Here is a 12,857-nt window from a genome sequence, read left to right on the forward strand (position 1 = left end):
GACTGATGAAACCAAGATTGACCTGTTTGGCCTCAATTCTAAACATTAGGTCCCAAGGAAACCAGGCACCACTCATCACCCACCCAATACTATCCCAACAGTGAAGCATGTTGGTGGCAGCATCATGCTGTGGGGGTGTTTTTCAGCAGCAGAGACTTGGAGACTGGTCAGGGTTGAGGGAAAGCTGAATGGAGCAAAGTATAGAGATATCAATCCCCATCCAACCAGCGTGAGCTTGAGAGGATTTGCAAAGAGGAATGGTAGAAAATCCCTCACTACTAATGAATACAATCTACAAACATTCGCTATGAACTGGTTCTGCACAAATAAAGACTGACTGGATCAAATGACTGAGGCAGATGCCAGTAAAAAGCAGACTTGTTGTCCATTCTGTTACTGACCCTTCACAAATCTGCTTGTTTTCTGTTGGATTAACTCTGCAGGAAATAGCCAGACTCTGACTGACTGTAGCTCTCTTACATTGTTACCATCGGCCTCAGAGAAAAAGGAGGTATTATGTATGTAGATTAGCTGTAAAGCTTGCAGATGCTGGTGCTCATCTGACCTCTCCTCCTCAGCTTCCAGCAGCTGTTCAGTTGGCCTCTGTCCACTGACCGGACCAGGCAGCGTCCCGCCACTTACAGAAACAGGGCTGTGACGCCAGGATCGCAGTTTCAAGGCCCAAAAGGGGGAGAAATTTACGCAGGGGAAGTAAATTTGACTTGCCGACCCTGTCTGCGACAGCTGCTGCTACTGCCATGTCCCTGGCCAAGGCGCTTAAATTCCAGGTGTGAAGTGGCCAGTGGCAGGTTTCCAGACTTCACAGCTCCAAAAAGAACAAAAAGTTAAAAAAGTTACATAGGATAGGGGAGAGGATGTCAGTGAATAACTTGTTTTTAGGATTTATATGTTTAAACTATTAGACAAACTGGCCAAACTAAATACTTCTGCTCTTAGACAGCCATGAATCCACGTGTCATCACCTTTAGTTCATCTGGGCCGACCACAGACAAGCTTCACTGTTGATTTCAGTCAAGTTGTTGTTCCTGCTGACTTTTTTGCAAACAAGCCAAGAGCTGTAGGCAGTAAGTCACATGGCCTGGAGACTAAATCATTGATTGGACAACTTGGCAACTTTCATCTTACATCATCAGAGCAACATGGAGCCAAGTAGAGTTAATCAGTTGACCGATTGCTGCGCACGCTACAGTACAATCCAAGCCGTGTTTACTATAGAAACTGTGAAGATTGCTGAACTTATTGTATTCATAAACAAGATTTCTTACCCTCTCCTTTTTTATGAACAAGAGGACCCACTGAGACCTGCAATACGATTAAAATCAGGACAAAATATACATCCTGGCCTATGATGAACTCAGCCCTAAGCAACATTTAGCAAAGTTACAGTGGTAGGGAAAAACTGTTCTTATAACAGGCAGAAACCTCGACCAGACCTAGACTCATGTTGAACCGCTGTCTGCTGAGCTGTGTTCAGATCTATGCAATATGCCCACATTTAAAACTGTTACAATCAAATTAATTCAGTAGTTTAGACAGTGCCTTGGTAAAAATACTGCATGATAACAGAGAAAATGGCCTGGTTGAAAGATATTCCACACAACTGACTAAAAGTAGCTTTACCATATAAAGAGAATCAGAAAATAGACATAGACTATTGTTATGCACACTTCAACTGACTTATACAACAAAAGTCAGCTAAACTGTCAAACTGCTGCTCCCTTTACAGTGTTTTTATCACCAAAACATGGATTAACTGATACAGCACAATCACACGTTAAAATCAGTTACAATATGACAAGATTCAAAACCATACCACACCAAACCATACCATAAGATAAGATGAAATAAGTTACGATACGATACAAAAAGATTCAAATTACATTATGATAAATAATTACATTGCGTTATACCATAAGAAAATGAAACAAGACATGACAATACGATACAATATGATATAAAACTATATCATACGACACCATACTGTACAGTACCATAAGTTAAAATGAGATTAGATGAGATAGGATAAGATGTGTGATATGTTATGCTACGTTATGTTATGTTACGTTATGTTATGTTATTACCTCCACCAAGGAGGTTATGTGATCGGGTGGGTTTGTTTGTTTGTTTGTTTTGTTGTTTGTTAGCAACATAACTCAAAAAGTCATGGACGGATCTTCATGAAATTTTCAGGAAATGTCAGAAATGGCATAAGGAAGAACTGATTAGATTTTGGGACTGATCTGGATCACCATCTGGATCCAGGAATTTTTTAAAAGATTCTGTACTATTGGGAGATAGGGCTAATGGCGGAGATCTGGGCTGTTACCACTTTACACCAGGAGATGTCAGACATGAGAAACTTACTCAAAGTTTTGGCGTTTATAGAGTTTGAAAGACGCACACCCGGTCGAGGAGACGAGTCAGAGCGTAACAGAGAGAAAGACAGCGAATTGTAGCGAGAATACTCACAATGCTGGGAGGAATAGAGGAATGCTCACCCTCTGCCATGACTTCCACACGTAGCGAAGCCAATGCTTTGCCCCACTGTGTCTCCACCCCACCGGGGTGGGAGTAATCAGCGAATTAGATTTTGGGAGTGATCCATATCACCGTCTGGATCCAGGAATGTTTTTAAAGGATTCTTCACTATTGGGAGATAGGGCTAATGGTGGAGGTCTGCGCTCTCTGAGTGCTTTTCTAGTTTTACGCTAGGTTACGTTAGGTTACATTATGTTACATTATGTTACGTTATGTTATGTTATGTTATGTTACGTTATGTTATGTTATGTTACATTATGTTATGAAACGTTGTGTTATGTTACATTATGTTATGTTATGTTACGTTATGTTATGTTATGTTACGTTAAGTTACGTCTTGTTACGTTATGTTATGTTACATTATGCTATGTTACGTTATGCTATGTTACATTATGCTATATTACGCTATGTTATGTCGCGCTATATCATGTCGTGCTATGTCATGTCGCGCTATGTCATGTCACGCTATGTCATGTCACGCTATGTCATGTCACGCTATGTTATAATACGCTACATTATGTTACGCTACGTTATGTTACGCTACGTTATGTTACTCTACCTTATGTTACGCTACGTTATGTTATGCTATGTTATGTTACGTGACATTACATTGTTATGTTATGTTGTGTGACGTTATGTTGCAATATAATATGTTACGTTATATTATGTAGCTTTACTTTATGTTGTTATGTAAGTTACGTTATGTAAGTGACATTATGTTATGTTACGTTATGTTAAGTTCCACTATGTTAAGATACGTTATATCATGTTATGTAATTTTATGTCACATTATGTTATGTTACTTTATGTTATGTTACATTGTGTTATGTTAAATTATGTTATACGTAATGTTATGTTACGTTAATTTATGTTACGTTATGTTATGTTATGTTAGGTTAGGTTATGTTATTTTATGTTATGTTAAGTTACGTTTCAATAAGATAAAATACCTAACAATTCAATACCATACCATACCATATGATGTGCTTAAATAAGCATGCTAAGATACAGTAAAATACATTATGGTAAAATAGGACAAGTTAAGTTATGTTGAGTTACGTTATGTAGCGCTACGTTATGTTGCGCTATGTTGTTTTGCGTTATGTTGCCTTACCTTATGTTGCCTTGCATTATGTTTCCTTACGTTATGCTGCATTACGTTATGCTGCGTTACGTTATATTTGTACATTATGTTGCACTACATTTTGTTGCACTGCATTATGTTGCACAATATTTTTTGTTGCATTATCTATGGTTAAGTTACATTATCTTGCTTTCAGTTATGTTAAGTGTAACATTATGTTATGACACATTGCATTGCATGTTGTTACATTATGCTACATTACGCTATTATGTAACATTGTTACGTTATGTTACGTTATAAATTATGTGCTGTCGTAAGAGAACATAAGAAAATTAAAGATATATGTTATAAAACAATACAGTTTCCTATGTTACCATACCATACCATATTAAATGATAGGATTAGATACAATACACTAAATCATGATGAAAACGTGATATGATACAAGTTACATTATGACAAGATAAGAAAAGAAAACGAAATGATAAGTTGCAATAAGATATTTAATGTTACGATATGTTACATTATGTTATGTTACATTATGGTGTGATACGTTATGGTACTATTTTGAATGACCACTCAACAGTACAATATGATTTGAAATGATACAGTATCATACAAAAGAATTTAAAATGACACATGACAATCCAATAGAATACAATTTGACATAAAACCATATGGTATGATAATACAATACAGGGCATTACAATAAGACACATAAGAAAAGAAAGATAAGAAAAAATAGCACAATATATGATTTGACTTGAGAGTAAATCAAACGATCTGATCTGATCTGACCTTATCTGATCCAATCCAATCCGATCATATATGATGTGATGTGATACAAAATGATAAAATATGATATACTGGAATATCAAATGATTTCAATCGAACAAAAAAATACATGATATGATTAGGTAGATCAGCTACTTTTTGCTGCAGTCCACTTCTCAAACTTCAAGCTTAAATGTCTTAATGGAAGGAAACTGTTTACCACCAACCCTCTCTTGTCCAATCAGCGGCTCTGCTCTTTTGCTACGTTTCTTGTGGATGTTATGTCTTTTCTGAATGTGCGTGTCAGATGTTTCCTTCCCTCTGTGCCCACGCTATAAGCAACCATGCTTCCTCAAACTTCAATTCCCAAGCTGGCTGTACCCTCCACAGTCAGAGCAGGTGGTGGATCAATGGGCTTAGTAAGTGACTGAGACAAAGAGAGGGCTACACACAAACACAAACACACACACACACACAGAGGTTGTTGGCATATTGAGCCACATGCTTGCAGTTCTGACTGCAGCTCGCCCTGGGTGACCGCTGCGTCAGTCTGGACTCAGCTGTGTCCAAATAGGAGCAGGATCACTTTAGATGGCAAAGGAACTTCACAGAAGTGTATCTGTTCCTTGGTTTGGCATGTTGAGCCAAAACAGTGACATTTTAGAGATCCAGGGTTCATGTGACCTTTACATTGTCATCCTTAGTGGTTGTTTTTTTAAAGCCTGGTTCAAACCAAAAAAATTGGGACCAGTTTGTCAGTTATGTAATGTGTTAAAATTAACATGATAACATGACCATCAATCACAGCATGTCCCTGCAGAGGTCAGACTTTGACATGTTTCTCATACTTCATTCAGTCATCAGCATTTCTGGCTGCCATGCGTCTGAGCGATGCTGGTGGTTTCCTTATTTCCCTCTTTTAATGAGATGACGGCCTGTAGAACCGCTGATTGTCGTCACTGTGAGATAATTACCCCTCACTTTAACTAGAGTTGACTAAGGGTTTATGCAGCGTTGGTTTTCACCCTGGCATCTGCCCTGCTGCCATTAAAAGTGACTAAAGCAGTTTAGCTGCTCCGGCGCACTTTCTTAATCAGAGAGTGTGGGCGAGGAGCGTGTTTGGTCCTGACTCTGTGAGTCCGGAGCCTTCTGTTAAAGCTGTGCTTGATATTTTCACACCTCTCTGCACAGAATTTATTTCATGTATCAGAAGTTCAGTGTTTGAGCTTTAAAGTTAGAGGATATGATTTTTTTCTCTTGGTGTATCTTTCGGATATTTTCTACACTGGAATGTAGGATCTATTTTACAAGTAATTTCACACATGGAGCACAATCTTCAGGCATGTTATTTCTTTCTCCTTGCCAAGACCAGCTGTATGGAGCACACTGTGCACTCTGACAAGGCTGGTTCAGATCAGAAACTCACGACGAGACGAGACGAGACGAGACGAGACGAGAGGAGTCAGGTTAAGTCGGCTTGCAACTGACTGCTCTGCAGTGTTCTGAAACCCTGTCACACCACTGAAACTGGTGGAGACAGTATATCATTTTCAGGGCCACACCTCTCTGTGCTTCAATTTCCACTTCTGCTATTCATGCCTGTCTCGTATCCACATATAACCTGTAGTACATGACATGGATGCAGACATTGGTCATGGTTTCAATTCTGCTTTGTCAAAAAGTGAAAACATTTAAAGAAACTGAAAGGACCCAAACTTTTTAACCCTCAGTAGGTGCTTCGGCAGAAATACCTAGGGGCGTTTATGCTGTGACCTTTAGCCTTGAGTTATCCCATTTTTAGACAATTCTCCCATTTTCCCTGGAGCAGTTTTGGCCATGTTTATATGACAATGATTTCATGCAAAAAAAGTACAACTTTATGTTGCATTTTAGCTTTTCATTTACATGACAACAGCATTTTAGGTGCATGAAAATGGAAATGTTTGAAAACAGGCTCCAAGGTGGAAACTTTCAAGAACTCAGTTTTCTCTGTCTGGTACTGTAAACTGGTAATAGAAAGTTAATTCTGGAAACAGAGGCTTATACGTGTGTGCATTATGTTCCGATGTGAGTCGGCTTTTGCAGTCAATAGATTGTAGTCAATAACCAAGAAGGAGTCAGAGGACTACAACTACAGCGACAGACTTGCAGGTTCTGTTGCTGCTCACTCCAAGTCCACTGTTCTTTGAAATTTACTCTTTGTAGTTAGGGACATTTTGGAAGCAAAGAGTGTGTGAAACCATAATTGGGTTCTGATGTTGAAAATATTCATTTGTATTATGTTTAAACCTGTTTCAGTACTTTTTCTGCACATTTTGGCAACTTTTTACTAATTTTTGCTGCTTTTTACCCTTGTTTTCCACTTCTTTTTGCTGATTCTAAGCAATTTTGGATACTTTTCACCTATTTTTGCACCTTCTTTTATCTTCTTTTGGCCATTTTTTTCCATTTCTTGCCATTTTGCAATTTTTTTAGCAACTTGTCACTTGTTTTGGCCACTTTTTGCCCCATTTTACCACTTTTAACCAATTGTTGCTGCTTTTGCCTTTTTCTGACACTGTTAGCCCATGTTTGCCACTTCTTCTTGCTACTTTTCTACCTCTTCCCCTTTTTTTGCACTTTTGATGTGTTTTTGCCAATTTTAGTCCATTTTCGCCACTTACTCATTTGTTGTCTCTTACAATTATTCAATTATTTTCCGTTAAAGATGTCAACTTTCTTTACTGACCACTTCTTTATGCTACTTCTTGCCCATTCTTGCCACTTTTAGTGCATCTGTGCCACTTTTTGCCCACTATTTGGTCGTTTTTGCAGTTATTCTATTCTTGTTTATGAAGATATCAACTGTTTTTGCTACATTTAGGCATTGTGGCATTTTTGCTACTTTTTGCCCAGTTTTGCGACTTTGAACAGTTTTTGAATTTTCCACTTTCAGCCAACTTTTGCCACTTTTTTGCCACTTCATTTTGCAACTCATTGCCAATTTATTCCACTATTCACACATTTTTGCCTGTTTTTTCCCAATTTTTGCCACTTCTCATTCAGTTTTGGTCTCTTTTACAATTATTCAATTCTTTTTTCATTAAGGCTTTCTCAGTTTCTTCGGCTTTATTTCATTTTCTGGTATCATAAGGTTTGTGCACATCATGGCTTAGATATGAAGTCTGACATTACTTCCCTAACCACTTAGTTCAGTGCTCCCATTCATATTGTTTACAATAAAAGGTAATTCAGTTTTAAGAAAAGTGGTTTAGATTTTGAAAAAGCTAAATTGTACTACAGCAATAAAACACATTTTGCATGATGTGACAACAGAACAGCCTGCCATTGGTTGTCATGGCCCATTTGACATTTGTTTTGGGAACTCAATATGGTGGCTAATGCTAAGCTAGCGGCAAAGATGATCTAAAATGGGTTAAATAATGGAGAAAAAGACGTTATAAAGGGAGTTTCTGGTGTGGATTTAATCTTTAAAGACCCTGGAAAGTCACCCAAGTTTGGGACTTGCTAGAAAAGCTACAGAAAGAGCTACAGTGCAGGGATAGCGTCATTAGAATGGCACAAGGGAGGGTTTTTAGTGGGGAAAAAGTAAGTGGCTTCAATTCATGCTACAAAAGTCATTTAACTTTAAATAGTACATGTTTTCTCTTGTCATATATGACAACATGCCCAGAGTGTTATTTAAATTTCTGTGTTGTGATCAGCAAGGCCAAATTTTGTATCACTTATTTCATTTTTGCATTTATCTATGACATTCATTAGCAACATACTTTTAACCAACCTGAAAGATTTGGGGCTTTAAAGAAAGCATTTGGGAGTTAAGCCCCATGAGCCACCTGCCAGCGCTCTGAAGTTTGAGAGCTTTGGGACCATCCTTAAGACGGAGGGCCAGAAACTACTTTGGGTTTGACCAGGGACTAAAAACAGAGGGCAGATCATTAAAGAGACTCGAGACACATCCATAGTGGCCTCTGCCATCAATGTGTGAATTGGAGCTGAATGTCACATATGGTTTAAAAGTGCTTTGAGTAGCCAGATGACTGAAAATAGTGCTCTACAAACTCAGGTCTATTTATCATTGAAATATTCTTTGTGTAAATCTATCAGTAATCTTTTAAAGATCTCTTCTAATTATCTGAAGCAGTTCAAGTAATTTCAATCCCAGGTTTGCAGGAGTGACAGTGAAATAATCCTAGCAGGGGCAGAGGTTTAAAGTATCACCTGAATGCTGTAAAAGGTGCTGTGATATCTGTTGGAGAGTAATAGCTGCCAATAAAATCTGAAATCTAGGAATTAATGCAAATGTTTCTGTCTGTAAACATCAGGAAAAAGACCATAAAATTCAATGTGAAACTTAATTAAAGCAGGTCGAAACTTCATCCCCACAAACATCATTCCCAAGCAACAGTGCACTAAAGGACAGATGAAGATGAATATTTATGTCAGGCTGTAACACTCACCATTTGCGACTGGCTCCTGGGGCTGCCATTGATATCCTCCACCTTCTCATTCGCTGCATGAGAGAGGAAATGAAGAGTTTTACTGTGGTCCCATACTGAACTCTTAACATCCACACGTACAGCCACTTTCCACTTCAGGTGCAGAGATCCAGCAGTAAACCTCTGCTGAGGTCAACATTGTAGAGTGTTTGTGTGTTCGCATGTGTGAGCGCCGAGGTGCAGAGCCATGCAGGAAAGATCTGGGAAGCAAAGCTGCCTAATTCGTCAGCTGCCGCCAGAGAATTACTGACAGGCCAGCTCGGCTTCATTGTCTGCCGGGGCGAGCAGGGAGGGTAAAGTTTCAATTGGAGAGAGAGAGCAAGAGAGAGAGAGGGAGAAGGAGAGAAAGAGGAAGTTTTAAACATATTTGAGACTTGGAGAACAGACAGCATCAGTGAGGAAAGCAGCATATGTAATTGAGAGGAGAAGAGTGTGCTGGGTTGTGTGTATTTGAGTTTGTGTGGGATAATAAAGGGGAGTCCCAGAAAATCAAAAGTTAACAACAGCTTTGGAGGCACAAAGAAAGACAGAAGAGAAGGAGAAGACAGCAGATGTCAAAGAAAAGGGAATATGTTAGAGAAACTGGGCTAAAAAGACACTAAATAAAAAGACAAAACGGCATAAGATCTGATTTGATTAGAGCTGTGACAAAAATCTCATCAATTAGTCATCACTAACAACTCTGTGATTATTAATGGGTTCAACCAGCGGTCAGTGAAGAGATTTACTGACCAGTATTGGCTGGACAATGACTCCATTAGAATATTTAAAACAAAGAACATATGAGTATTTTCTCTTACAAAGTCTCCTAATATCATAAATATAAAACAAAACTCACTCTAAGGCTTGTTTATGACAGCGTAGGTGTACACTTTAATCCAAACAGCTGTCACTACCCATATTATCTCATGCATCCTGTACAACATCCACTAGAGGGCGCAGTCCTACATGACCTGCATTTCGTTATCATTGCCATCCGACTGACATTCAGTTCTGGCCGATTTTGGACCACCTGTTCTGCTGTTGCTGTCAAGATATTTAATGTTTGATTACATTTTTTGTTTTTCTGTAAATCGAGCGTACAGCGATAGCTCAGGCAGGCCCCTGAATCACTTACATCACGAGATCAGTTGATCTTAAGCAAGCTTCACACTCATGGCATGCTATTAGCTAATCACACTCATGCTACCATATTTAAACTGCTCTTGCCTGGCTTCTCTTTGCTGCCTCCTCTGCAAGCTGCATTGTGCAACCCTCCTCCACCCCAGCTCCTCCTTTATTCTGCCTTTGACCTAATCAATGTTATTCTGTTGTCTCAGTTGCCTGCTCTTGTGTCTCTTGCTTCTTCTATCCCTGCTTTTCCCTGCTGCTTGATGCTTTCCACGCAGGCTTGTGAAAGGACAGGAGGATGCCAGAGCAGTATCCACTATGTTGGGGTGGATATCATCCACTAGAGGGCGCAGTCTCACATGGAACCAACATTATTGCTGTTCAACTAAGGTTCAGTTCTTACTGATCTTGGACGACTTTTTCTGTTGTATCTACTCCTGTGACAAATAAAAACCAAATATACAAACCCTGATTCCAAAAAAGTTGCACTGCATACAATGGAAAAATAATCAATACAGTGATTTGCAAATTCTTTTCAACCTATATTCCATTGAATATGGCACAAGGACATGACATTTAATGTCTGACAGAATTTTTTTTCTGGAAATCGAGCATTAGTTCAGGCACTGAATCAAGGGCTGTCATATAATTGAGGTAAGCTGGTCTCACACTCTAGGCATGTTACTGGCTAATCATACTTATGCTGCCACATTTAACCTACTCTTGCCTGGCTACCCTTTGCTGCTGCCTCTGCAAGCCACATTTTGCAACCCTCCTCCACCCCGGCTCCTCCTTTTTTTCTGCTTCTGCCGTGTCATTCTGTAGTCACTGATGCCTGCTCTGCTCTTGTTTTCTTTTCGCTGCTTCTCTCCCTGCTGCTGCTTGATGCTTTCCACATAGGCTTGTGGAAGGGCCACACCACCAAATACACATATCGGCAATAAGTGCAAGTTAATAACTGCATCATGTATGTTTCTTGACAAAGTGGTCCTGACTGAAGTACAGTATTCACTCAATCTTCATCTGCAGCATATTCCAAAAAAAGTTGGAATATGCAGCAGCCACCATGTGTCACTATGTAAAAAGGAAGACAGACCTGTCTACCTAGAGATGTTGACTCTACTGGCATAATACTAGAGTGTAGTCACAAAAGGTGAACTGAAAAAGAACTGACCCACTTTTTAAACTGGAGCAAAGACTTTCTTTGGCCTACAAAGACAATAACTGAATCAACTTTGAGATGCAAATGATCACTTACAGTTGACTGAAGTGCCTTCATCGAAACAGGATGGAAGAGGAAGAAGGGAACATTTATTTCACCCCGCAAGTCACACAGTAATCCTTTAAACAATCAACTTTCTTTGCCAATAGCCTTGTTTGCTTTCATACTTTGAAAGGGGGCATCAATATTAATTTCAGTCTGTCTGTCGGCCACACAGGAGATTTAATCAACCCTTATTTACTGTATCAAAATTGCCTAAAGGGGAGTTTAAAAACCTTGTGTCAATCACTTGATCCAAACACGAGTCCTGAACTCCCTGAAGGTTTATAGAGCTGCATGTCAAGCAGCTCTTCTTTTTCCCAGTTAATGCACTGAACAATATACAACCTTAAGTCCAAAAAAGTTGGGACACTGTGTAATATGTTGATAAAAACAGTGGCAATGATTTTGCTATGGTGTCTACAAACATCTTGGAGCATATGTTGCTTTAAAACAGTGGTTCTCAACTGGTGGGTTGGGACCAAAAGGGGGTCGCAGACCAGTTTTCAGTGGGTCATGACAAGGTGTCTGAAAAAACAGGTGGCAAAAGTCCTGAAGTCCTTATAAGACATGCATCGATACCTTTTATTTTACCCTGTTTTACTGTGAAATTGGGTAAATCTTAATTTTTGATCAATACTTCAACCAATTTATCTACTTTTCTTGCAATAAATGGCTAATAAATACCTTTCCCATGGTAATGAGGGAATTCCTCAAGTTCTCTGGAGAATTGGCAAAAATTGACACATAATGATGGGGAAAGGGAGTATAAAATTTGTCAGTTTTGTCATTTTATTTTTTATATCAGGTGTTTTGGTCCAACCATGTTCCAAACTGCAACATATTCAATTAACTTGTAACTTGGGCTGCAATCTGCCATAAGACAGACTGGTGGGTCCTGAGGCTAGACCAGTTGAGCACCACTGCTTCAAAATACCTATATACTTTTCAGCATTGATAGTGCCTTCACAGATGCTGACAACAAGCTGGATGGTCCCTTTCCTTCTTAGTGCAAAGGACACAGCATCTGTATTTCAAATTTTGATTCATCTGACCACAGAACAGTTTTCCATTATGATTCAGTCCATTTTGAATGAGTTTAGCCCAGAGAAAAGGTGGCACTTCTGGATTGTGGTCACATATGGCTAATTGTTTGCATCATAAAGCCTTAACTTGCATTTTGCTGGTGTCAGGCCAAAACCCGGTATTTCCAAAATAACCACTTTTCAGGGAATAAAAAATGCAGTTTTTTTTGTTGTTTTTTTTTCAAAGAAATCAACACTGAATCTTTTTGACACCTTGTATAACTTTAATAGTTTGTTGAAACTTACTGAACTGACTTTTTGGAATCTGGATCTCAAAAAGCACATTCGAAATAACGGACCCCGTGCATAAAGATCTTAATATGATACAAAGAGAAAACTTCCTATACCCGTCCTCTTGTATGAAATAAGCTCTCTTTTCATACTTATTTTTCTCCCCCTTAAACTGTGTAGTGTTTTCTTTTACCCAGACTCTTTTGATGTGTCCCACTTCTCCACAGTTGTGACTTTTTTCATTGGCAAACCTG

General features: G+C 39.0%; 1 protein-coding gene across 4 annotated transcripts in view; it reads right to left on the bottom strand.

The window, feature by feature from the left end:
- The window catches only part of nav3 (neuron navigator 3), a 340,033-nt gene that overhangs the window by 213,990 nt on the left and 113,186 nt on the right, over positions 1 to 12,857 (bottom strand). For all 4 annotated transcript variants that reach the window (XM_041780603.1, XM_041780602.1, XM_041780601.1 and 1 more), the window contains exon 3: positions 8,878 to 8,930. In XM_041780603.1, the coding sequence (XP_041636537.1) occupies positions 8,878 to 8,930 (53 nt within the window). The remainder of the gene's footprint in view (positions 1 to 8,877; positions 8,931 to 12,857) is intronic.

This window comes from Cheilinus undulatus, linkage group 23 (genome assembly GCF_018320785.1).
Source record: "Cheilinus undulatus linkage group 23, ASM1832078v1, whole genome shotgun sequence".
Lineage (NCBI taxonomy): Eukaryota > Metazoa > Chordata > Actinopteri > Labriformes > Labridae > Cheilinus > Cheilinus undulatus.